The 27,940-nt window shown below is 39.3% G+C and overlaps 2 protein-coding genes across 2 annotated transcripts in view; both read left to right on the top strand.

Annotated features, from left to right (window-relative positions):
- The window catches only part of LOC110443472, a 29,279-nt gene extending 16,393 nt beyond the window's left edge, over positions 1-12,886 (top strand). The window contains exons 8-13 of the mRNA XM_021487698.1: positions 1,143-2,549; positions 3,745-3,798; positions 4,168-4,452; positions 5,004-5,207; positions 6,614-7,927; positions 10,467-12,886. Coding sequence (XP_021343373.1) covers positions 1,143-2,549; positions 3,745-3,798; positions 4,168-4,452; positions 5,004-5,207; positions 6,614-7,927; positions 10,467-10,963 — 3,761 coding nt within the window. The 3' untranslated portion in view covers positions 10,964-12,886. The remainder of the gene's footprint in view (positions 1-1,142; positions 2,550-3,744; positions 3,799-4,167; positions 4,453-5,003; positions 5,208-6,613; positions 7,928-10,466) is intronic.
- An 11,357-nt stretch (positions 12,887-24,243) lies between these two features.
- Positions 24,244-27,940, top strand: part of LOC110443473 — a 9,322-nt gene continuing 5,625 nt past the window's right edge. The window contains exons 1-5 of the mRNA XM_021487699.1: positions 24,244-24,340; positions 25,335-25,459; positions 25,708-25,992; positions 26,537-26,605; positions 27,163-27,297. Coding sequence (XP_021343374.1) covers positions 25,388-25,459; positions 25,708-25,992; positions 26,537-26,605; positions 27,163-27,297 — 561 coding nt within the window. The 5' untranslated portion in view covers positions 24,244-24,340; positions 25,335-25,387. The remainder of the gene's footprint in view (positions 24,341-25,334; positions 25,460-25,707; positions 25,993-26,536; positions 26,606-27,162; positions 27,298-27,940) is intronic.

Below are 27,940 nucleotides of genomic sequence, written 5' to 3'. Positions count from 1 at the left end.
TTTACCCTTATTCCATAGAGGCCACAGTATTCTACACTTATTCCAGAGAGGCCAGTCTACTACCCTTTTTCCATAGAGGCCACAGTATTTTACCCTTATTCCATAGAGGCCACAGTATTTTACCCTTATGCCATAGAGGCCACAGTATTCTAAACTTATTCCATAGAGGCCACAGTATTCTACACTTATTCCATAGAGGCCACAGTATTCTACACTTATTCCATAGAGGCCACAGTATTCTACACTTATTCCATTGAGGCCACAGTATTCTACACTTATTCCATAGAGGCCACAGTTTACTACACTAATTCCATAGAGAACAAAGTATACTTCACTTATTTCATAGAGAACACAGTATACTACACTTATTCCATAGAGAACACAGTATACTACACTTATTCCATAGAGGCCACAGTAGTTTACCCTTATTCCATAGAGGCCACTGTATTCTAAACTTATTCCATAGAGGCCACAGTATTCTACACTTATTACATAGAGGCCACAGTATTCTACACTTATTACATAGAGGCCACAGTATTCTAAACCTATTCCATAGAGAACACAGTATACTTCACTTATTCCATAGAGAACACAGTATACTACACTTATATCATAGAGATCACTGTATACTTCACTTATTCCATAGAGGTCACAGTATTTTATACTTATATCATAGAGGCCACATTATTTTCCCCTTATTCCATAGAGGCCATAGTATTCTACACTTTTTCCATAGTTGCCACAGTATTTTACACTTATTCCATAGATGCCATTGTATTTTACACTTATTAAGAATTAAGCCACAGTATATTACACTTATTCCATAGATACCATAGTATTTTACACTTATTCCTAAGAGGCCACAGTATGCTACACTTATGTCAGAGGTTATGATATGCAGGTACTACACTTATTGGACATAGGTCTCAAAATAAACTACATATGTTCTTAACAGAGTTATAAAATACTACCTTGATTGATCTCTTGATTGAAATTAAAAGGATTGAAGTTTCAATGCCCAAGGAATAATATTTTATGAACAATTTGTAGATTGTCTTATCATGGGTACAGTTACAGTTACATTAAGATTATGAGGTGTATTAAAGTGTTCAGTATTTAAAACGCTGTGTTGATTCTTACAGGACCATCTGGAGGCAGCGTTCAAACCAAACAATCAGAAGGAAGTAGTGATGGAGCTCCAATAGTTATTGATGATGACAATAATGATGACAGCAATACTGGCACGGGACGACTTTCAGAACTCTGGAAATTCTTGAGGGAGGGTTCATCTGCAGACTTTAAAAGAATGATAGAAACACCTGAATATAGTTTACCTAAGAAAAAACATGTACAGATCTATGAAGATGTAATAGTTGTCGATGATCAAGAAAAGGATAAACATGTTCACACTGACGAAGAAGCAGAAATCCTGGAATTTTCAGATGATAGTAGTACATCATCTCAAGATACAGACACATCAATGGAGGTTCATACTCCAACGGTTGGTGAGCAGGCTACCAAGGCAACTGTAGACCATATCCCTGTTATGACAGCAGAACTAGCAGCAGGGCCCAGCGAGGTCAGATACAGAGAAAAAAGGTTTGAGGCACATGGCCCCGTGCCTTGCAGCTTTACAACAAGCTCAACAATTTTTGATAAGTTATTTAACAGAAGAACACTTAGATCAAGCCCCTTAGATTTTGTACAAAGCAGAAGAAGTACTAGCAGTGACAAGGTAGGTAACCTGGATACGGACTCTGATATAATTATCTTGCCTACTTTGCAAGATGATATAGAAATAACAAGGGTTGAACCGCCTCCTATCCCACTTCCAAGCAGTGCATCAACAGTTGTGTCTGAATCTAGCTTTGGCAATTTTTCACAAATTATTTCTGACAATGACAACTTCTTGAAAACTGTTGCTGGTTCTGATGACGTGTCAACAACAATTACTGGCCCTGGAAATATAACACAAGTCATGGCTGAACCTCATGATGTACCAAAAGATGTCACTGGTATCAATGATGTGTCGAAAACTGTTGCTGTGCCAGGAAATGAATCACAAATTGTGCTTGGCACTCATGATGAACCAAAATATGTGCCTCCAGGCATCCATGGTATGTTCAAACACGTCCCTGAACCTGATGATGTAGCAAAAACTGATGCTGGACTCGGCAATGAATCAGAAACTGTCACTGGCCCTGCTGATGTATCATCAAGTGTCACTGGCCTTGCAGATGTATCACCAAGTGTCACTGGCCCTGCAGATGTATCACCAAATGTCACTTGCATTGACGATGCATCAAAAACTGCTGCTGTTCCTGATAATTTAACAGAAAGTGTTGGTGGCTCTGACGATATACCAAAATATGTTGCTCATGGCTCTGTTATCAGTCCTGCAAATGTAACGCAAACTGTTGCTGGTGCTGATGTACCAAACCCTGTCTTGGGCCTCGGAACTGGGTCATCATCAGTACAGATGGAGGGTCAAGTCAGTGCTACAACAACAACAGGTGACATAGCTAATCAACAAAACCCAAAGGAGGATGGTTAGTATTAGGTCAAGGAATTGGAATAGAGCTCATAGGTCAAAGGGCAACTCAGCATTACTGAGACCCATAGCCAATGGGTAATATCATGATGATGGGTAGGGAGTGTGGTTTATTGGGATGATCAGGAATGGAGGTCATTATGGCAGTTGAGGATTGGGAGTAGAGGGACGGAGGTCATGATATGATATCGTAACTTCCCAGAACCAAAAATCAGAAGGTCAATATAGGCCAGTTCAGGCCTAGGGCGAGGGGTAAGGGCATTAAAAAACACATAACAGGAAGGTCAGTATGGCAGTTTTGGATTAAGAAGGGGGTCAAAGGTCAGGGTATTGTTACCACACAGAACCCAAATCAGATATTCAATGATGCAGATGAGGATTAGGATTGGGAGGGGTCAGAAGTCACAAAAACCCAAAATCAGAAAGTCAGAGTGGCAGTTTGGGCTTCAAGAGGAGTTAGAAGTCAAAGGTGTTGCTGCTATAGCAGAAACACAGACTAGAATGTCATGATGACTTTGGAAGAACAGGAGTTTGGGTCATAGGTCACAGTATAGCCCTATAGAATTCCAGCAGGTCACTATTATTCAAATGTTTTTAGTGGGACCCACAAAGTAGGAGTTAAAAGTCATAATAGAGAAATAAAGACATAGTGTAGTAGGACGAGGAATAGTGATAAAGGTAGTGCCGTCACCGAGGCTCGAACCCGCGACCCTTGGCTCTCCAGCCCGGTGCTCTACCGCTAAGCTAAAGGGAAATTCCCTACAGCTGACGCTCGTAAGGCAACCTAATCGATGTAATCTTTTACTCATAGTATGTGATGATTGTTAATTAATGATGATTAACAGGTCATCATAGCAGAGCCCCAAACTAGATGGTCAAAATGGTATTTGTGGGTTACATGTGGGGGAGGTGATCACATACTGCAGATGTACATTTTTTAGAAAACACAAGTTTTAAGGTATTACATGTATCAAATTTTAACAGATTAGTGCATTGATAAATCAGCTTACTCACAATATATAAAATAGAAAACTAAAGAAACTAAGCTCTGTCATAATTAAGATTTAATGCACGAAAAGTGCCAAAATTTAAAAAAAAAACACTATTATAAGATATGTACATTTTCAGTAATATGCATAAGCAATGTGTTTTATGAAAACAAAATATATTTTTAAACTGACTTTTTTGTGTAGATATGGAATTTGTTGATAAGGACTTGGATCCCGAGGGAACAGAAAAAATGGAAGGTAAATATCCTTTTCTTCTTTTTACAGAAAACATTAATACATTACACGTTATTTACAGTTTAGTAGTCTTCATTTCATAGTTACTGACATTTGTAACATCATCCTTCTTTAAAGATGGCTTGCATATGGTGGTGAGCACAATCTCAATTTCAACAAGATTTCCATTGTTGGTTGTGCAATGTCGAAAACATTGGTGTCTGGCAAATCCCTATGTATCCCGAGTTGTAGCTGGTTTGAAAAGAATACAACTAAATGATAATTGGTATAAGATCTTCTTCTTCTTACTTAAAGCCTCAGAACTAGCTGGGCTGAAAAGGATCTAATTAAATGATTATTGGTATAAGATCATTTTCTTCTTCTTACTTAAAGCCTCGGAATTCATGGAATTGATGAACACACCAAAACGGTGGGAGTTGGTCAAATCATATATAGACCCTGTGGAGATATACGACTCTTTGAGCAGCAAGAAAATCATCACTGAAAGAGAATACTTCTCAACCTTTAAAAGATTCAGAAGTAAACAGGATCGCATTGAGAACCTCAGATGTACGGTCATTGACCAGAAGGAAGACGCTAGATTCATAGAGGAAGTGATCAGTTTTATACAAACTTCAAGGAGAACACTCGTTATGAAGAAAATCTTGCATGCTGATGGTAAGAATAATTCTTGCATGCTGATGGTAAGAAAAAATCTTGCATGTTGATGGTAAGAAAAAATCTTGCATGCTGAGGGTAAGAAAAAAATCTTGCAAGCTGAGGTTAAGAAAAAATCTTGCATGTCAATGGTAAGAAAAAAATTGCATGCTGAGGTTAAGAAGAAATCTTGCATCTCAATGGTAAGAAAAAATCTTACATGCTCAGGGAAGAAACATTTTTGCATGCCGAGAGTAAGAAAAAATCTTGAATGATGAGGGGTAAGAAAAAATCTGGCATGCTGAGATAAGAAAATATTTTGCATGCTGGGGGTAAGAGAGAACTTGCATGGTAATGGCGAGTAAAGACTTATGTAATCTGACAGAGAAATCTGACATGTTAACAGTAAGAAAAATCTTATATGCTGTTAAGAAAGAAATTCTTATATACTGACGGTAAGGACAATTTTGTGTGCTGACAATAAGAAAACTATCTTAAACAGAAACAAAGTTATTATTTTAGTAACATACAGCCATTCAAGTGTTACAGCTGATAGCGTTTCTCTACTGTAGATGAAACTTTGAAAAAAATGCGCGAAGAACAGGACCCAAAGAATTTCTCAGCAAAATTAAGTGAACGAAAAGCAAAAGGTCAAAGGATATTATTTCCACTTTTCACGAGAACTGCAGCCAGAAAAGATCTCCCCGAGAAAACATCTTCCATGTTGGAACCTCTAGGAGCCAGAACATTAGAGGACTCAGCAAAAAGACCATATGGTAAGAAACATGTTTGTATTCTTCCAACTGAAATGTACTTGTTATGATTATTTATTATTTTCAGTGTTAATTTAGTGGTTGTCTAGGTGATAATCCTATTCTGGCTATAATGATATTAACAATCCTTGTACCACAGCCAAAAACTGTACCTATTCACTAGACACCGATTTTACAGCATAACTATAGTGTTGATAAACCATTTCTGAAAAGGAAATATCATACATGAACCTTGCAGGGCTTCTATGAAAAATAGTCGAGATAAAATAACCAACATGTACTCAACAACAGTGTTCTGTGTGTATCCAATTGGCAGAGCTAGACAAGGATTTGGACCCTGGTTTTCAAATTGTTAAACCAACGCTCTTACCAACTGAGCTACCATCCTCGATATCCAGGGGTTACGTTCACTTTCGCTCTCTTCACCCCTGGAATATGTCATAGCAAAATTGAAGGCTCAGTGTGCGCCACCTTGTTGATGAGACAAGGAGACTAGTTTGATCCTTTGATGTACATCAAAAGAATGTCGCGGTCACGTAATGATAAAAGTTGACAGACTTTGAAGTCGGGCGTCTCTCCTTTGTTATCTTCAAAGGAGGGGTATCAGCCTAGCGATTGGTCAACAGAATTGTATTGATAAATGTATATGCTAATTGTATTAATTGTTTATCTATGTACTGTAAAGTGTAAAGCTTTAGAGTGGCTTATGTTAGCTAGATAGGGCGCTATATTAAATGCTGTATATTATTATTATTATTATTCGCAAGATAGTGCTGTATTGAATGTCTTTAAACAGCATCGTATCATAAATGATGAAGTATATCCAGTCAAATAAAGGATTTTGGTTAAAGGCTGAGCTGTATGGCAAGACACTCCAGCAATCAAACTAGATGCACTCTACTACAGTAAATAAATACTGGCCATATTCACTGCCAAATCATCAATATCAACTATTGTAAATATTGCTGCATGTGATCTTGGCACGTCAATAGATTAATAATATGCTAACGAAATTGATTACGTCAAAAGCAGTCGGTAGATTGAAATTTGGTCAAAATGATCCCTGGAAAGCCCTTTGTCAAACATGGTTGCTTAATTTGGTCCATCACTTGTCTATTATTTTGTCAAAAATGACCATTAGGTATATTTCATGAAATATGGATGCTAAAATTTGTTAATTGTTGTCATGCAATTTAATTTCTGGGGTCAGAAATGGTTGGTCGATAGTCAAAATAAATGGATAGTTGTTAGATACACCCACATTTATTGTAGCAAAAATGGCTGGGAAGGATCAGAAGTGGCCACATAAGACTGATGGTTGCCTAGTACAGATGATGATCACACGACTAGATTTGACTGTGTAATATTTTTGTTAAACTAATGTTATTTCTTGTTTTCAAACATCACAGATGTTACAAAGTTCATTGAAGCTGTCCAAGAAGGAAATGATACAGACTTAGGAGCATTCAAAACATTATTCCAGAACAGGGATTTGGAGTTTGAACGCTTTCCAGTGAATCCATTGCTTATTGTATCGGCCTTTGGTTCATCCCAAGCTGTTGAATATGTACAGAAGTTGGGTTCAACCGCAGTTAACTGGAATGAACCGATGGAAATCAGATTAGGGCTGTGTGAAGGCATCTTGGACAAAATGAATGATAGAAAAGCTACACCTTTGTATGTTGCAACATATCTGAAGAAACAAGCAACTGTCGGATCTCTGATTAAATATTCTGACGAAAAGAACTTTGTTCACTGCATGAATAGCATACAACTCAGCAACTCAATGGAACAAGTCTACATGGCTGAGGTTGGAGAACGACTGAAAAGGGAATACTCACACCTGAAACCCGCTGTGATACCTGGTCATCAGAAGGAGGTGGATGGTACTTGGGGTCGAGTATTTGTTGTCTATTCTCCTGATGTGATGCAGGCAACAAATCATGTAAAGGAAGGGATAGGAATGGTGATGCTGAGAAATCCCTACAAGGTAGATCACGAAGCCAGGACTGTGTCATGTAAAAAGGATGACATTCTTTGTGAAATCTCGAAAGAAGACATGGTAAGGACAAAACAGGCTGTTGAATCACATGGACATGCACTCTGGTGTAACCATAGCAACCTTAATATAATCAGTGTTTGCTCTGTGCGTTCTAAACACAAGGGAGAAATATTAGAGAAGAGTCTATGTGTTGTGTTGTACTGCAGTACAAAAGGAGTTGTACCGCTTGGAGAAGAAGAGTTCCCTGCAAAACTTCAAATAGGAGCGGGCGATTCCGTTGACACTGATGTCCGTGAAGGCTATTTTGAATATGGTGGATACGATACAAGACCAAGCACATATCCCCATAAAACTCTCAAAATGGGATGCAACATAGGTGCGATGACATCACAGGTACAAAATGGTGGAGGAACACTTGGTCCGTTTGTGTGGTACAATGGTGCCATGAGTTTCCTGACATGCGCTCATGTACTGTTTGATGTTGCTAACCAAGGAAACGTTGACTTCACCGATAATGGGTTCAATCGCATTAATGTTGCACAGCCTGCTGTGGGTGCTTCCTTTCCAACTGGTACTGCATGTGGATATGTACAGAGGGCAATTTTTAACCCAAGTATGAATCCCAGCATTGATGTGGCAGTTGTGACCATATCTGATGCAACAAAGCTACCCATTAAAGGGAGATTTGCCATTGATCACAGTTACAAATACACAAAAGTGGGTAAGTACTTTGCTGTAAATCACATTCATACGTTATACAATAGTTGGGTAGAGAAGTGAGAAAAGAAACATAAGAATCACATTTGTTGCTGTTGTTTGTTTTTACATTCTTAAACATCCTATTAATATCTGAGGTCATTTGAAGACGTGCATCAATGTGTGTTGTGAATTCTTGCATGTACAGGAGACACGGTATGTTGGTTTACTTGCCTCTTTGTGATAGCGCAGATTTGATGATCTCGCTGAAATGTCATGCCGATGGCACCCAGCACAGCATTTCACCCAGTCACATTATACTGACAATGGGTGAACCAGTTGTTGTCATTAACCTAAATGCTGAACGTTTAGCAGGGAATAACAAAAACCATTTTCAAGGACTTCCGTATGTCCCGACCAAGGAACAGAACCTATTGCCTTCCTCACCTGGGTGAACATTCCACATTAAAGCCAAAAGTGAAGTGTTTCCAAGTGAGGCGCTAGGAAATAAAAGATAGGTAGAAGTAGAAACAAATACAAAGATCTCAAATATTGCAATGGGTTCAGTATATTTATTTTAGTCGCTTTTGTATCCGCAAGTTGAGGGCGCAAAAGCAAATCCCCAATTCTGCAGGGGGTTCCTTCATTAGTCGCCTCTTACGATACAATGCAGTGGGTAACAGCAGGTGTATTCTTCTTGCGATCCCCGACCTGTTGAACGTTCTCACAACAGCCAGGGTAATATAAGGACGGGTGCCTAGGGAGACAACCTGAAACAAAGTATATAGAGAAGAAAGACAAATAACGAAAATTTGCCCAAGCATTGCAGATCAATGTTGGTCTCTTCCATGTCCTCTCAGTAGGGGGTGGACAAAGCAAAAAAAAACAAGATTTTGCAAGGGGTCCCAAATTAGTCACCTTTTACGATACACATGCAGTGGGATACAGCAGGTCTTAAGTCTTGATTTCTCCAATGTCCTCTTCATCTCTAGATCTTGGTACTTGGATTTCCTTCCTCATCAAGACCTTTTATGGTTTACCATCGGAAATTCGGAATGATCCATGCAAGCAAGATCAGTGTATTATGGGCGGCCGTTTTAGAATAAAATACCAATACTACTTAAGTCATAACAAAATTAATGGTAATTAATTGCTTTTTATCTTAAAGCTGACAGTGCAAGTTAAAAAGCTTTCAATTGAGATTACAAAAAAATATGTTTTGAGATCTTTTCCATCTCTTCCCGACTGTAGTTTCTAAGGATGTGCCGACATTTTAGTTTGTCCTTGCTTGGTAACGAGTATGGGTATTAAAAGCGCATTACCTGTCAAGCTTTTTTGTACTTAAGTGCAAAAACGACCTATGTGTTGTTGTTTTTTTGGTTTTCATCTGCAACTTAACCTACCGGCAGATCATTATATTACAAAGGTGTGCTACAGTATTTTCATTTCAGATTTCAACACTTTTAAGGAGAGTTATGGCCCTTTAGGCGAACTTGTCCGTAAAACTCCATCTTAACTAAAAGGCAGATTTTATCGAAACTTCACTTGAATGATCAGTATATTATTTAGTTGTGCACCAGCATTTTAATTATAGATTTAAACACTTTTTATGGGAGTTACAGCCCTTTATGCGAAATCACTTGTCCGAAAACTTCATCTTTAGTAATGGGCAGATTTTATTGAAACTTCACTTGGATGATCAGTATATTATGCAGTTGTACATTGGCACTTTGATTCAAGATTTTAGCACTTTTTAGGGGAATTATGGTCCTTTATGTGAAATAACTTGTCCGGAAAACTCGAGGTCAAGGTCACTAAATGAGGTATAAACTACCAGCATCTGCGGGGGGGGGGGTTATTTGTTATCCTCCGGGTGACAGTTCTTGTTGGAATTAATTTGCTTTTTATTACTAAAGTGAAAAGGTTTTTCACTATTGTGTTTTTTCCCCATTAAGTCCAGTTTTTCACTGAAGTGAAAATCTTTTTGCACTTAAGTGCAACAACGTTTTCACTCGAGTAGTTTTGGTATTGTATCCTACAACGGCCGCCAATAGTTTGTGTTGATATAAATTGCGGAAGTTTTAACAGTTGGTGGATCCTTATTAAACAAGCATTTAAGTATGTCTCCAAACTAAATATTACTCACGGTAAGCTTTCGCTGACCTCAGTAGTCTGAAGCCCCCAACTGATCTAAGTAAGGACTGAAGAAGGCCGCCAGGTGTTCACAGAAAGCTTCCTTCGATTAGTTTTTAGTTACGAGACATAATTAAATATTTGTTTAATTTTGATTTAAGTTGTTTTATAATTGTAAAAACAATAAAATGTATGTTCTTAGTCGTTTAAAATGTTAATTGCTGTCTGTTAAATTAAATGAATGGCGTCAAAGTATTATCAGTTATAAAATGTTACGATAGCCATTTGACCATTTGATTGAATATGGGAAACAAAATTATGTGAACCAGTTGTTACACATTACCTCAGAATAGATATATTTTACGTTTTCATTATTTGTATTCCATTGTGTCAAATTGTGTGTTGAAAAACTTACATATTGCTATTTTCAGGATTTGCGGAGCGACCTGAGTACAACAATGGTTCGGTAGTACATGATATTCAACAGTTCGGTACAAGCAACATGGTGGTCAAATTTGGAAGTGAAACCCACCTGACGAAAGGTAGCTTAATAGTAGATGGTACACAGGTGCGTCCCCTGTCCACTGCCTTAGGACTACCCTCAAGTCAAAAGCTATTCTGTATGTCCAGCCAGTATGAAGTGGAAGTACTCAAATCATCAGTTAGTTTTTTCCAACCGGGTGACTCTGGATCAGCAGTGTTTATGCTGTATGGAACATCTTTACACTGTATTGGTATGGCGATTGGCCACATGTCTAACGGAAATGCTGTAGTGACACCTATTGGAGCACTGCTAAATGCTCTTGTTACTTGCAGCATAGCAAACTTTGAAGTTTCACGACCTCAGCGAACTGCAGCAACTATCAAGAAAAGATACAAGAAAATGAATGTGGATCGTGTTAGATTGAAATCCATGAAAAAGAAGTGAGAGGCGGGCAACTATGTAGATAAGGATTGCCATTATGAGAGCATATTGAATATGTATCCAAGAAAATGTCAAAAAATCCAAACCGATTGGTGTGATGTGAAGACTTGTGTGACATAAAGTAGACAACAATACTGTTTTTCTTTACATTACAGTGTATTTTTCTGTAATGTAAAAAGTGTCTGCTATGATATATATAACTCATTACTACTAATATAACTCATTCCTACTAATACTATTACATTATGTTATTGTTATCTTATATACTAGTGTTGGTCGCAAAAATAGCTCTCAAGAGCTAATTTTCCACGTTGATAGGTATGCGACTCTATCTTTACTGTATGGAGCACACCTGGCAACATATTATTAACAAGTTGTTACAATTGTACTAAAGGGCAGCTAGGATCTCATAGAATGTAAATGCATATAATTTCTTCCATGTCCCTTTCACGTGAATGCCGGTGGCAGATTTTACTGTTTTAAGAAGAATAGTTCTGTGGTTTAAAATTCAAAACTGTGAATCCTCGGATATTTTAAGATTTGATTACTAATGTTAGAAACACTTGTACAAGAACCAATATAGATTCTAATTCAAGCGGTCTGCGTGTTCCATCTGCAAAAATCATTAATTTTTAAAAAGCAAAATGGTTAATACTTGTTTAGTGTATCCGGATTTAGTTTGGTTTGATAACTAAGGATTAAGCATCTTATTCTATATGTGTACGTGTACTGAAGGCGGTTTTGCCTCCTTTTACCTGTACAACTATGCCGACGACAACACACTCAGCAAAGCACACTCCTCACTAGACATAGTCAAATCTTCACTACAGACAGACAGCGACGCACTAATACACTGGTTCGCAGACAACCACATGCAGGCAAATCCAGTCAAATTCCAGGCAATGGCTATAGGCAAAAAACACAACAAGAAAATATCACATTTAGTTTAGGACAGAACAATTTGATTAACTGCGAACCAGAAGTGAAATTGCTAGGTGTCACCATAGATTTCCAACTAAACTTTCATACACACATCTCAAACACTTGTAAAAAAGCATCTAGACAATTAAACGTACTAAAACGAATAGGCAGACACTTAAACAGACTAGGCAAACTCACTATATATCACTCATTCATCCTCTCAAACTTTAACTTCTGTCCCCTCACATGGCATTTCTGTGGCGAAACAAACACACAAAAAATGGAAAAAATACAGGAAAGGGCACTCAGATTCATATACGACGACCACACATGTACATACGAAGTTTTATTGGCCCGCTCAAAATTACCATCCCTCAAAATTAGACGCCTCAGAAATTTTGCAATCGAAGTATACAAAATTACAAACAAACAAACACCCACATACCTGCATGACCTCATCAGTACCACACAAAAGCCATACTCCTTTAGATACCACAACACAGCAGACATACCACAAGTAAGAACAACCAAATTTGGCAAACACTCTTTTCGATCTGAAGCACCAAAAATATGGAATTCTCTGCCAGACCACTTTCGAACAGCAACAACACTTTCGCAATTCAAAACACTTATAAACAGCTGGTACGGACCACAATGTAAATGTGTCGCATGCAAACAACCTACATAATATACCACACAACAACATAGCATCACTTATTACTCTCATACAAGTACACAAGGTTTTTTAAATATGCTTTCACACCCCATGTTTTTAGACTGATATCTGCTATTTTAAACAGCTACTTGTGTACATGTGCTTTTAACAAATGATAGTGCTAACCTAGTTGAAAATGAAATGTGATGTATGAGTAAAGTATTGACTTTGTAACTGTTTTATTATGCAATGTGTATGTCCTGTATGTTAGTCGGTTTTAATAGCTCCTTAGAGCTAATGTTGTATTGTTATACCATGTATCGACTCTAAATAAAACTTTTGACTTTTGACTTTGACTTTGCGATTCCATAAAATATTTAATTGCAACGAGTGAACCAATTGTTTCGATATCCTTAATGCTGAACGTTTAACAGTGAATAACACCTACCAATAAGGACTTTCATATGATATAACCCATTGTCATCCTTACCTAGGCAAAAAAGAAGTTTTTAGGAAGTATTTACGCATTTGTGTCCCAAAGTGGAGGGCGAATATTTGAACACTAAAGCAACATGTGAGGTATTGCCAGGACAGTCACAAGGAAACAAAAGCTTTTAGGAAGTAGAAGGAAATACAAAGATCCCAAATATTGCAATAGATGCAGAATGTTTATGATGTCACCAAGTAAAAGGCAGAAAGGCAAATCTCCAATTCTGCATGGGTTTCCCTCATTAGCAGCCTCTTACAACATGCATCAAGTAACAGCAGGTGTATTCTTTTCTCTGAATCACTGACCTTCAGTGTTCTATTGCATAGAGGAGGCCGTACAAAATATTCAACTTAATGCATATATCAATAGGCTAATAGATATATTACAAAAATATGTTACTGCTCTTGGTATATCTGGATCCCCTTAACATGTAAAATCAAGATGAAACGTAACAATTTTGATCACAACATTCATTATCCATGATAAATACGTAACAGAATACTGACCTGGACACAAAATTTTGTTTTATTTGTTTGGGGTTTAACGTCCTCTCAACAGCAAGGGGGATGGACATGAAATAGACTCAACAAAGAAATCTAACCATGCGTAACATATCGGTTAATACTGCAAATATATTAATTAATCGAGAGAGTGGTAAGCTTCGATAAATCTTTATGGCTTTACCAAACCTTGCCGGAAACCTGTGCCAGATTTCCGATATTTCGTACTTTTATTTTTACAATACCTCCGCTAGGCGTCCGACCCGGGACCTCTAGCTTACCAGTCTTACGCTCTACCGAATGAGCTAAAGAGAAATTGTCTCCAGCCGAGTCGGAAGCAAGCTGCCAGGGTGACATATACAAAGCCTCATCTTCATTTAAAAAGCTACAGCTTGAAGACACGTTGTCAGTATAATGTGACAGGGTGCCGAGTGCCTTGATATCGCAAGGAGGCAAATACACCAAAATACCGATCCCATCAAACATACATCACCCACATAGAGGCACGTCCTCTAATCTAATCAAACCTAGAAAAGAGTTTTTTTGTTTGTTTGGTGAAGTATAACAGTGCTATTGTTACTATAAAAACTATTTTGTTTAAAAAGTAATTATTTCATATTGTGATGATCGAAAATTGTTATATACTCTTTTCATGTGATCTATGATTAAAAGAGAAATAAGGATAGATTTTTTGAATTATGTATTTTTTAATCAATAAACAATATTTTGTTTATTTCACATGATAAACGGATACGGTCATGCTATGGTGACAAAAGTTTCTAGTCGCAGGTGACCTGCCTTATAACCCCTAGGTCAAATTGGTACTTCAGAATCTGAATCAGCATCATACATCATCTATTGGCCATTGATTGACAAAATGGCTTAATTCAACATAAATTATCACCCATAATTGTTTAAATATTTCCATGGCTGTACACCTGTATCCCTACCTGGCTTAGAAAACCGAAGATACAAGACTAGATGTGATTTCTTTAAGGGAGGATATATCTTCTCTTGGGACGAAAAGCACATTAATTCTGAAGATTTAATCAACAGATGTAGGCATAATAACTGGTTTATTTAACCGGCACCGAATCATATCGTTTACGCTGAGTACAATTGGAGTCGCCATGGCTTCTGACATAATTAATAAGTTAATTATAAGAAGACAATTCAGGTTTATCGCGATAATAAAAAAGAAAATGTACAGGTTGTTCCGAATCCAAAACATCGTTCATTAATGTGTTACATTCCCAAATAGTGGGTTCCCTCATTAGTCGCCTCCTACGATCCCCAATTCTGCATGAGGTTCCCAGATTAATCGCTTCTTATCATTACGATACATGAAGTGGGGACACGTACTTTTCTCGTTACCCAACCTCCAGGGCTTGTTCTCGAATTAGTCGCCTCTGACAGTACTGCAATGAAGGGGGTGTATTTTTTGTAAAATATTTTTCTTTTCAATAGAAGTATTCCACAATATGTATTATGATAATGAATTTTGACACATTTATTGTTACATATCAAAAATATCCTGAGTATGTTTTGATATTCGATCCTGAGTTGGACTTTTATAAACATATTCCATACAGTGTAGTTTCTATCAAAGGTTCTTTAAGGTCTGGTTTCTACATATTATATACCAGAACACCACTACAACATTACACTCACATAATTATATCATATATATACTACTCATGGTCTGATTCCACCATATCAGGACCGTGCGATAACACATACTTGTATTTATATAATACATGTAACATATTTAACGTACAAACCCTAACATCTACTGACATAACAATATAAAATATGATAACTATATCTGCCATTCGGAGGTCAAGAACATCACCGTTACCAACAAAAAAAGATACAGTGGAGGTAAGTTGTTACATTCTTGTTCTTGCCTCATTTTTTTTTTTTCCACGGCCTATATTTAAGAATGAAGTTAAGATATTGATGTTAAATTGATGTACAGTACAGATCGAGTTACAGATATCTTTATTTTTATACTTCATATGGGATAATATTTCTAAGTACATTTATCTATAAATATAATATATAACCTTAAATCCACCCCTCTAATTGTACTATTAATGTTTTTATTTTCTAAAACTGTAGAGGTATTGTCTGCGTCTTCTCCAGCGCCGCAGGCGCCCACCCAGCTGCCACCATTAACACAGGTATGAGTCTCTCCGGATCCTCTCGCGCGATCGTCTCCTGGCCGCTTTCGTCAGATAGCTGAAGAGGTGGTACCTGGCAAGGGCAGAATGGCTCCCGAAGTGGGACTTATGGAACTCAGTTACTGACAAGGCCAGGAACTGATACTCTGTCAACAGAGTATCTCTATTCCTTCGGGAACATTCCCGCCCCAACTGGAAGGAGGCAGTCTCCAACCAGAGGAGCTTGGTTCCCCTATCAAATGTCCTCCAATATGCCGGAGGCCATTTGAGGGGTCCCAAATCCAGAGACTCCTCCTCCACCAGGTCCCACCTCCTCAGAGCTGGAGGAAAGAATTGCATTCCTCCTCGACGGAGGAGGCATACCGCTCTCTTCCTCACCACCATCTGCTGGCTGGTCTCTTCTTCCTCTGCCACCATCTGCTGGCTGGTCTCTTCTTCCTCTGCCACAGATGGGGAGACACCTGGAACATCTGCCTCTTCTCCTCTGCCACTGTGGTTTCCCGCACAGGTGGGGAAACACACATGGCAGGACTGGCTGACAGCGTCCGTCTCGTCTCTTCTGTTACTGTGGTTTCCTGCACAGGTGGGGAAACACACAGGGCGGGCTGAAAAGGCGGGGTCTTGGGCGTCTCTTCTGCCACTGAGGTTTCCCACCTGTGTACAGGGCAGGGCTGATAGGCAGGGTCTTCGGCGTCTCTTCTGCCACTGTGGTTTCCCACACAGGTGGTAAAACACACAAGTCAGGGCTGATAGGCGGGGTCTGGGGCGTCTCTTCTGCCACTGAGGTTTTCCACACAGGGGGGAAACACACAGGGCAGGGCTGATAGGCGGGGTCTTGGGCGTCTCTTCTGCCACTGAGGTTTCCCACACAAGTGGGGAAACGCACAGAGCAGGGCTGATGGAGGAGACTCCCATTAGTATGGGAGGTCAAATAGTGGCTCCTCCCACTCCACCCTCTCAGGTGAAGTTAAAGGAGTCACCATCCCCATGCCATAACTGAACCCATATACCTCCTCATCCACCTTCGGCACAACCGGCATTTCCAATCTTGATGGACTTGGAACACGTTTTATTACACTCTTCATCTTCCACTGTGAAGCTGGGGTAGAAGGTACGGGTAGCACACGATGGACACGATTGATATGTATATCAATGTGTGCTGCCCGGCTTGCCGTATAGCTGCATTTGCTATAAGGACAAGTCTTCGCTATCCTATGTTTATCGCGAAGATGTCATAGTAAGGACATCGACCCTTTGTTGTAAGCACTCTTAAGTAAATAGCATCTCCGACATAATATTGTTTGGCATTAGCTCTATGGTCATAGTTACGCTTCTGCCGGTCACTGGCATGTATCATTTCCTCCCGAGCTTCATTATGCACACCCCATAGCTTTTGCTGAAGCATCGAAACATAGCTAGTATCTGTAGGCAGAGTTTCATCTCTAGATGGGGGTTTCCTATATAGTAGGTCAATAAGTAGCTGAATCTCTCGACCAAACATTAACACGCTTGGAATATAACCAGTGCTGCTGTGTACAGACGATATGTATGCTAGGGTTGCAAGTGGACATACCTATCCCTCTGATTATAAGTTACATATTTGCTTAGAATGTCTTTAACAGTGCGGTCAAACCGTTCTACAAGTCCATCGCTCTGTGAATGATAAGCAGTGGTTCTAGTTTTGTCAATACCTAGCATATCGCATAACGACTGAAACAGCAAGGACTCAAATTGACAACCTTGGTCTGTGCGCAACTGTCTAGGTATTCCAAATCTGCTGATGAAATTATTTACAAATAGTGTTGCGACAGTACTTGCCTCCTGATTTGGCATAGAGTAACATTCTGTCCATCTAGTAAAATAGTCTGTAACGACTAGAATATATGTACTTGTTGCCTAGTGTGGATTCTGGTAAAGGTCCCAGGATATACATAGCTTCTCTTTCCAGTGGGGTCCAACCAATATACTGCTTCATCAATCCTCGATGAGACGGATTTGTTTCTTTTCTTTGTTGAAATGCTGTACATTATGTACACCACATCTTGACACTTTCATGGCACCCAGTACAGTTAAACCAACCTTTGACCATAGCAAGAGTTCTTTGGATACCAAAATGTCTTGAACCAGGGTCATTGTGTAACATCCAGATTTTGGTAAGACAAGAACCTGGTTTCCCAACATATCATTTTGATGCTGGATATACAGGACACCATCTATGAGCCGTAGTGAATTCCATTTAGACCAATAGGCCTTACTTTCTACATTGATGTGAGATATATCCTTCCATCTAGGTTTCTCAGTGAAACTTTCCGTCCATTTTATGACTGGGGCAAGGTTTGGATCCTAAACCTGAGCTTTTTCTTCTTTCCTTCCACAGTGGTCACACGGATAACTTGTCCTTCGGGAGAGTCCATCAGCGTATCCGTCGTGCCTGTCAGATCTATGCTGTATGACAGCTCTGGAAGTTCAAAGAATTTCGAGCCACCTGGCCATTTGTCCTTCTAGATTTTTGAATTTCAGCAACCAGTTCAAAGCCCCATGGTCGGTTCTTATGAGGAATTCCACACCATACAAGCAATGGTGAAAATGTTTAATTGCTAAGATGATGGCGAATATTTCTCGTCTGGTGGCACAATAGTTGCGTTCACACTTGCTAAGTGCTTTGCTGAAATATGCTTCAACTTTTTCCTGTCCATCTTCTATTTGCGATAAGACAGATCCAACCCCACATCCACTAACCAAAATGAAGGGAAGCTCCAAATTTGGATATCGTAACACTGGAGCTGAGACCAACAGGTTCTTCAGTCTTTAAAAGGACTCCTGGCATTCTGGTGTCCACTTGATGGTTTCTTGCTTTTCTGTTAGTTTGTTTAAAGGTTTGTCAACATTTGAAAAATTCCTAGTGAATCGTCTATAATGAGCACGTATCCAAGAAACTCCTGATATCCTGTCCTGAAACAATGTGTCCCAGAAAGGTAACTTTTTCTTGGAACAGATCACATTTCTTTGGGGAAATCTTAAGTCTGGCGCCCCAGATTCTTTTCAAAACTTCTTCCAATCGGGCAAGATGTGTATGTTTAATAACATTGGTTTTCCCAAGGTCTTTCTTAGATTTTGCAAAGTTTGAGTGATTCTTTCTGATCCTTAGAAACTTGTATTAGACACGTCTTTAAAAGCTGTTCTAGAATTTGCCTGGTCTTGGATTGACCAGTTGCAAAGCAACCTCAATTCCTTCTCCAGCAAGCCCGGGACTGGTGGTTTCAACTATTTTTAGCTCACCTGGTCCGAAGGACCAAGGTGAGCTTATGTCATACCGTTGCGTCCGTCGTCCGTCCGTCCGTACGTCAACAATTTTTTTAAACGACTTCTTCTTCTTAACCACTGATTGGAATTCAACTAAATTTGACTGGAAGCATCCCTAGGTGGTGGGGATTCAAAATTGTACAAATGGTGGGGCTGACCCCCCAGGGGGCTGAGAGGCGGGGCAATTTGGCTATATTGCTTTAAGCGACTTCTTCTCTGGAACTAAGAAGTGGATATCAACCATATTTGACTGGAAGCATCCCTAGGTGGTGGCGTTTCAAAATTGTACAAATGATGGGGCTGACCCCCAGGGGGCTGAGGGGCGGGGCAAAAAGGGGACAATTTGGCTATACTGCTTTCAGCGACATCTTCTCTGGAACCGAGAGATGGATATCAATCATATTTGACTGAAAGCATCCCTAGGTGGTGGAGATTCAAAATTGTACAAATGGTTGGGCTGACCCCCCAGTGGAAACCCTGCAGGTAGGGTGTAAGAATTGTACCTGCTGCCCCCAATTGCATGAGCGTAAGAGGCGACTAAATTTGGGACCTTATCTCTTCTCTCCTTTCTAAATAACTTTCTTCTTCCTAATGTCTCCCTTGACAATGCCTCGCTTTTGGCCATTTGTTGAGCGTTCGCCCATGTGAGGAAGGCTTTGGGTTCTGTCCCCTGGCATAGACATACCAAAGTCTTTAAAAATGGTAGTTTCTACTCCTGCTTAACGCTCAGCAAATTAGGAGTGGGACGACTGGTTCACCCGTTGTCAGTATAATGTGACCGGGTTGGGCGTCCTGCTGGGTGTCTTCGGCAGTATGTTTCAGTGAGGTAGCACTATAAAGTCGGCAGCAGTTCCGAGCTATCACAAGGAGACAAACACGAACATATCGCAGCCTCCCAAAATACACACACATACACTACACGCATGCATCTTGCACACAGGGGAGGCCGTCCTTAAATGACCTTAGCTGTTAATAGGACGTTAAACAAAATCAAACAAACAAACAAAAATGACCCCCAGGGGGCTGAAGGGCGGGGCAAAAAGGAGTCAATTTGGCTATATTGCTTAAAGCGACTTCTTCTCTGGAACTAAGAAGTGGATATCAACCCTATTTGACTGGAAGAATCCCTAGGTGGTGGGGATTCAAAATTATACAAATGGTGGGGCTGAGGGCGGGGCCAAAAAGGGGGCAATTTGGCTATATTGCTATAAACGACTTCTACTGTAGAACTATACCATGGATATTGATCATATTTGGTCGGAAGCATCCCTAGGTCGAAGGGATTCAAAATTGTACAAATGGTGGGGCTGACCCCCCGGGCTAGGGGGTGGGGCCAAAAAAAGTGTATTACTTGGAAATGGTTGAGATCCCCACCATATAACCATGGTATACAATTGCTGAGTATAAAGAGAAGAATTTCTTGCACATTTGCTTCCGGGATGGCTATAGGGTCTGGCCCCACCCTTGGAGGCATAGTCCCTGGGCCATACCTTTTAAACTGTTGAGATCCCCACCCCAAAACTATATATACAAATGCTGGGCATAAAAAGACGAATGCAGTCATGATATCAGAAAGACCCTGGGGTCTGACCGAACCCCTAGGGACCTAGTTTGTTAGTCACAGCTTGGAAACAGTTGAGAGCCCCACCCTATAACGGTATATACAATTGCTGAGTATAAAGAGATGATTGCACATATGCTTCCAGGATGGCCTTGGGGACTGCCCCACCCTTGGAGACTTAACCCCTGGGTCATAACTTCGAAATAGATTTGGATTCCTATCCCAAAACTAAATATACAATTGTTGGGCATAAAAAGACGAATGCAGTCATGATATTAGAATTGACCCCAGGGTCTGCCCCACCCTTGCAGACTTAACCCCTGGGTCATAACTTTGAAATGGTTGAGATCCCCACCCCAAAACTATATATACAAATGCTGGACAAAAAATAAATACTGTAGGACTCAGGTGACCGTTAAGGCCCATGGGCCTCTTGTTTTTTAATCTGATATGTTTCCTTTTCAAAGAACGTTCAAGACGGATTCGCTCAATAATACCTTATTTAATTTAAGGGGGGCGGGGGGGGGGGGTAATATTATGTTTAAATAGGTACTTTTATTTACCAAACTTTTGATGAACTGTAAAGTCAAAGAATTAATTGTTGAATATTCTAAAAAAAAGTAAGTTTTGTACATTGAAAAATAGGTACAAGATTTGTTTCTTATCTTTATATTTGTATCCCTATCTTTATATTTGTATCCCTTAGTTTTATCTCCATTTAATATAATTCAAAGAAGAAATATTTTAAAAGGCTGCTTATGTTACATAAAGAGAACGCTTACAGTACATGAAAAACAAAATATCACAGTCCCTTTTATGGTAAGAGAAAATGTTTAAATAAAATGAACAGTGTTTTTATTTCCTCAAAAACTGTATTAATACTGCTGGCAGTTAATTTGATAAGAGATTTATAGAACAGCATTTTAATTTTGGCCGTTTTTCCTTAATAACAACAAATCCGGAGCCGTATCAGCTAAATGGCCTGGGGAGAACCCTGGGTACAATGTAGCCATTGAGTGTTTGGGAACTGCCTTAATATTTATTGGAAAGATAAACGAGATCAAATCTGGACATGTTTAGAACTTTACATGTGTATTACAAGATGATAAAAAATGTAGTATTGAAATGGTATACATTTATATATAACAAGAAAAGAAATGGGCAAATGTAATTTCTTTTTATAATGCCATAACAGTCTTGAGATAGCAGCTCCTGTAGCAGAGTGAATGTTATTTTGTCTGAAATGTACAAATTTAATGTAGGGATTTTTCTTTCATACAGTACGTCCTACAAAGAGTCTCTTGGGAAATACATTTGTTAGCCCGAGTTTCCCCTGGCCCTAACACCAGACTTAGACTTTTTGACATAAAGATGTCTGGGGTGGCGCACAGCAGACATCTATATGTCAAAAAGTCTAAGTGTCTGGTGTTAGGGCCTGAGGAAACTATACACTTGTATGCGTACTTCAGTTGATGCTTTCTTCTATACGCGAGCATGTCCACATAGATTCCATTAATGGAAAGATTATCTATTTACCTCTGTCACTGCGCCGATAGAAATGTCAACAACGTCTGTTTTAAACCTTTACGGAACAATTTTAAACAACGGGGTACGGATGTCTGAAAGACATAAAATTAACAAAAAACGTACTATTTTAATAAAACCAAGGTTTCCTATTCTTATGAATAACTTTTAAGATTCTACCATCCTCTAAATAAACAAACATCTGTGCTTGGATATCTCTATCAAATCACCGCCTATGCACTCAAAATGTGTTTAAATAACTGCACTTACCGAGTAGTTTTTAAATCACCGCTTTACACACTCAGCAGTTTCTAATCTTTATTAAATAATTTGTTTGTTTGGGGTTTAATGTCCTCTCAACAGCCAGGATCATATGAGGACGGGTGCCTGGGGAGATACAACAGTCAGGGTCATATGAGGACGGGTACCTAGGGAGACACAACAGCCAGGGTCATATGATGACGGGTGCCTAGGGAGACACAACAGCTAGGTTCACATGGGGACGGGTGCCTGGGGAGACGCAACAGCCAGGGTCATATGAGGACGGGTGCCTAGGGAGACACAACAGCCAGGGTCATATGAGGACGGGTACCTAGGGAGACACAACAGCCAGGGTCATATATGAAGACGGGTGCCTAGGGAGACACGATAGCCATGGTCATATGAGGACGGATGCCGAGGGAGACACACCAGCTAGGGTCATATGATGACGGGTGCCTAGCGAAACACAACAGCCACGGTCATACGAGGATGGGTTCCTAGGGAGACAACGGCAAGTGACATATGAGGACGGGTGCCTAGGGAGACACAACAGTTAGGGTCATATGAGGACAGGTACCTAGGGAGACACATAACCAGGGTCATATGAGGATGGGTGGCTAGGGAGACACAACAGCCAGGTCGTATGATGACGGGTACCTAGGGAGACAAAACAGCCAGGGTTATATGCGGACGGGTGCCTAGGGAGATACAACAGCCAGGGTCATATGAGGACGGATGCCTAGGGAGAAACAACAGCCAGGGTCATATGAGGACGGGTGCCTAGGGAGACACAACAGACAAGGTCATATGAGGACGGGTGTCCAGAGAGNATATGAGGATGGGTGGCTAGGGAGACACAACAGCCAGGGTCATATGAGGACGGGTACCTAGGGAGACACAACAGCCAGGGTCATATGCGGACGGGTGCCTAGGGAGATACAATAGCAAGGGTCATATGAGGACGGATGCCTAGGGAGAAACAACAACCAGGGTCATATTAGGACGGTTGCCGAGGGAGACACAACAGCCAGGGTCATATGAAGACGGGTATCTAGGGAGACACAACAGCTAGGGTCAAATGAGGACGGGTGTCAAGGGAGACACCACCGGAAACAGAACGTATATTACGTACATGTGCTGGACACAATAATAGCAATATGATGTGTATATATACTATATACACGTAATAGTACCATATAGTACATGTATATGCACATCATATTAATATTAGTGTGTCCAGCACCTGTGTCATAATGTAGATGAAAAAAGAAAGACAGAGAAGATAGTTTACTGTTTGCCTGCATGGATGGCACGCAAGGGGAGGTAACCAGAGTACTCAGAGAAAACTCGCGTAAGTGCTCGGGACTTTTCACGTCTTATCGGGAAATCGAACCCAGACCATATGTATGGCCGGCGATTGCGCTATCCACTGCGCATGCACCGCCCAACGTCGAACATCAATGCCACAGTGGGTCGCACTTGCCCTACCTCTAACTGGCAGTATAACTAGAATAGGAATTACAATTACAACATGCATTTGCTACATTGTAAATATCGGTAACATAGGATTTCATTGTTTAGATTAAAATGGCAATTATAAATAAATAAATTTTCAACGTTTCATCAAAAATCTGGCTTGTTGATCTTTAATATATCAACATTATTTGTTCCTATTTACATAATTATATTTCGACTGTAGTCAGACACATATGATTCCAGTTGTTTGTGTTTGAGATCTTCGAATACACACTGCCTATGTACACCCGTGTAACCGCGTCGAATGATCAATTGCATTGTTTTATAAATCACGTGTCTATTTAAAGCCGTACTTTGGTCATTGTCTGTGTTTGACGTATAAAACATCTTATAACAACCTTAACTGTTTTATTGTGTCAAAATACATACGCGTAGTAAGCAAATATCGTGATATTGTTTTAAAAGATGAACGTATAACGCGAGATTGTGGGGTACTATTTCAGCAGGTAAGTTTGTATGTTAAAGGTTTTCTACGTAAAATTAATCAGGACAACGTATAAACGTTATACATTGTAACGACATTGTCCTGAACAGGCGACAAACATTTAAATTCCATCTGAGATTGAAGCTTTCCGCCATTTTGAATTTGACTACCGATATTCCGTAGTATAAATTTATTGGATATTCTTCAGTACTATCATATATTATTACAGATGATCTATGTATAAGACAAACACTGAAACTGGATTCCTAGCTTGATAATATCAACTCTTCCAGGTAAATACTGATATAGGTAGTGATATGACACACAATATACCAGTAGTATGTACACAATACAGCAGAGCATGTAAATCGTCAGTGTGAGAATTTCTTTTTCCGTATTTGGTTTTGTTTTTTTCGGGGAGGGGTGAGAAACTCTAGGTGATTGTTTATCTTATGTCGTTTTGCCATTGGTGAGAGTTGACTTATATCATTCTTTTCTCTAACACTGTCCACCATAAAAGGAAATCGCACCCCGTAAAACATGTGGAGAGTAAGAGAAAGTATTCTACCCTTAATATTATCCACAACTTCATTATTCTCCTTCAAGTCAGAGAGAAATAAGCCAACTAAAATAATATGAAGTTAAAAGTATACATTAAATGAATATTTAAGGCTTTGGATATCTACACAGTTGACTTTGAATCATAAGCGAATATCTATACCTAACTAGGATTTATGACAAATATTTCATAACATTGGGAGCCTGATATCATATATAAAAATATACGGTGTTTATTTACACAGGGGTATTTTTTTCTATGATTTGACATTCAATATTATTGTCGGAGAAGAAAGCAAGAAAGCGTGTGAGTATAATTGAATTGGCAAAAATGTATTGGGGGCAATAATACGTTTTTTGTTTTTAATCAGTATTTTTCGCAGTACATTTACATTCTAAAAAACAAAATGGATGCCAATGATATCGATGTTGTCTAATAGTGATGTCCTATGAAACAGGTGACAATATGTGAGAGGGATTCAGATGACAACCTGATCGTCTCGTGGTAGCCATGGCAACGTGTCTTACAATTTCCGGTGATATATCTCGTGTGATCCTGATTATTATCAACGCATCAGGACTGGTATGTATAATAGAGAAGTAGCTTAAGGGGGCGGTCTACAGCTTACTGGTGGAAAGTATTAAAGCCACTCTGTAGCACTTTACGGTACATAGATATACAATTTTATACAATCAATACAATTACATGTAGCAAATACTTAATCAATACAATTTTGAGGAATTCGCAGGAGCTACCTTATCAGGCGCTAACTACTAGTCCTATGCCACCTGGCTAATATCTCCGTATATATGTGTGCTTGTATATTTCAGGCATTCGCATTATTCCTGATAGCGTTCGCGAGTAACCTTCGTGTCAATCCTGACAACAGTTTCGGCACTGACTACGAGAGTACGGAGAAGGCCTTGTTGGTGTCCGTTGTGTCCAAACACCCCCCCGACAATGACACGTCGGCCATCAGTCAGTGGCACCTCAAGGACGCCGACGTCTTTAATACGTTTTTCCTGGCCATGTGGCTCGGAGGGGGGTTGCTCCTTATCGTTTCCGTAGTTGGCCTCATCATGGCAGCAAAGAAAAGTAGTGGAGGGTTGCTCGTGGTAGGTATCATTTCCGACAATGATTTGAAAAACCTCATGCCATCCCTGCCTCAATATATAATTCTTACGCTTGTAAGACGTTTTAAATAGATTTTAATAGCAAACACATATATGAAAAACGCGTCAAAAACTAGATGTCTGGTGTTTGTAGAACGTTTTAAACGAGAGTTTCAAAAAAAATGACAAATTTCGCGACCATTTTCAAAATGTGAATTTCTTGCGTTTCAAGGTTAGGGTAACTTAAAGTACTTTTCTGATTTAAAGTTTAAGAAAATTTACTTCCATATAATTTAAAAAGAAATATTTTTTTTATGAATTCTGCAAACATTCATTCATATTCACACTTGGAAGATATTGTATGATTTTGTTCTGCAAATAGTCAAAACAAACAAAAACACCTAACAAATATATCATTAATCTATTATTTTCCATTTTCTGCTATTTTTTCAAAAATACATACAAGAAAGAATGTTTAGTTACCGGAATATTTTGACTTCTCGGAGGAGTACAATCTTAAGGTGTTATATCGTCTTTGTGTTTACAGCACGGAGGATTCCTGTTCATTCTTTTGATTTGTGAGATTGCCTTATATGGCATGCTCTCCAACAGCACTGTAAGTAACTTCTTATAATTATCATTAACACAGAAATGTTTCACCCTGATCGTCCTTTACTACTTTCGCAGACGACAATGTAGCCCATGAAATCGGACTAAAAAACGTTGTCCTAATTCAGTTCTATAAATAGCTCATTTTTCATTGGTAGAATAGTTTTGCGGAACAAATTGCTTTCCAGCCTTCATTCGTTACAATCTTTATTCGCACTGCAGTGTACATTTTGCCTCTCACATGTATTTACTTATGTTGTATGGTGTGTATTTATATTCGATATCATGATAAATTCACCCATTTTACGGAGAGCGAAAATGCTAGAGTTCAACTGCGGCAAAAAAAATAATTGTTACACGATAGTTATACACGATAGTTATTAAACCTTTACCTTCCACGTTCATCGTTTGATGATAGATTTACAAACATTTACGTGCCTAATATATTATTCTTAGTTTTACAGAACCCTATCTGTAGTTTAAAGGGGCAACAAATCAGTAACATGTACAGGTCGGTAACAGTTCCAAATGTGATGACAAATGATGAAATATTATTGTGTACAGGTCGCTGGCAATCTGAAGGATTCGGTACCTCTCAAATCCTCTATCCAGGGCTCTATGTACACCGGCTTCAAGGATTATGGCGGAATCTATGGGACGGACGCTAATAGTATTGGCTGGTCTGTCATTATGCTGAAGGTATTTCAACCATGTCTTTCTATTCCAATATTTGTCTTTTGTGACTGTCCACTAATTCCTGACTACGTGTCTTTCTAGTCCGACATTGGCCTTTTGTGATTGTCGATCCACTCCTGACAGTAGTCTCAGTCTTCTTATACCTTTACTCTGCGTTACAGTTCGTGTGTAAGGGATACACATTTTATAACATCTCTACTATCTATTACAGTACGTGTGTAAGGGATACACATTTTATAACATCTCTACTATCTGTTACAGTACGTGTATAGAGATACACATTTTATAACATCTCTATTATCTGTTACAGTACGTGTATAGAGATACACATTTTATAACATCTCTATTATCTGTTACAGTACGTTTATAGAGATACACATTTTATAACATCAAACCCAGAGTACTAAAAGAGCTTGCAACAGAAATAGCCCCGATATTAACCCTAATATTTAATCAGTCTCTGGAAACAGGTATAGTGCCTACAGACTGGAAATCTGCAAATGTATCACCTGCTTATAAAAAGGGTCCAAAATTTCACCCAGAAAACTACAGGCCCATATCTCTGACCTGTATCTGTAGCAAAATTATGGAACACATTGTGGTCTCAACTATCATGACCCATGCCGATACCCATAACATATTGTAT

The sequence above is a fragment of the Mizuhopecten yessoensis genome, unplaced genomic scaffold (assembly GCF_002113885.1).
Source record: "Mizuhopecten yessoensis strain PY_sf001 unplaced genomic scaffold, ASM211388v2 scaffold716347, whole genome shotgun sequence".
NCBI lineage: Eukaryota > Metazoa > Mollusca > Bivalvia > Pectinida > Pectinidae > Mizuhopecten > Mizuhopecten yessoensis.
This window is presented reverse-complemented; position numbering and strand designations above follow the sequence as displayed.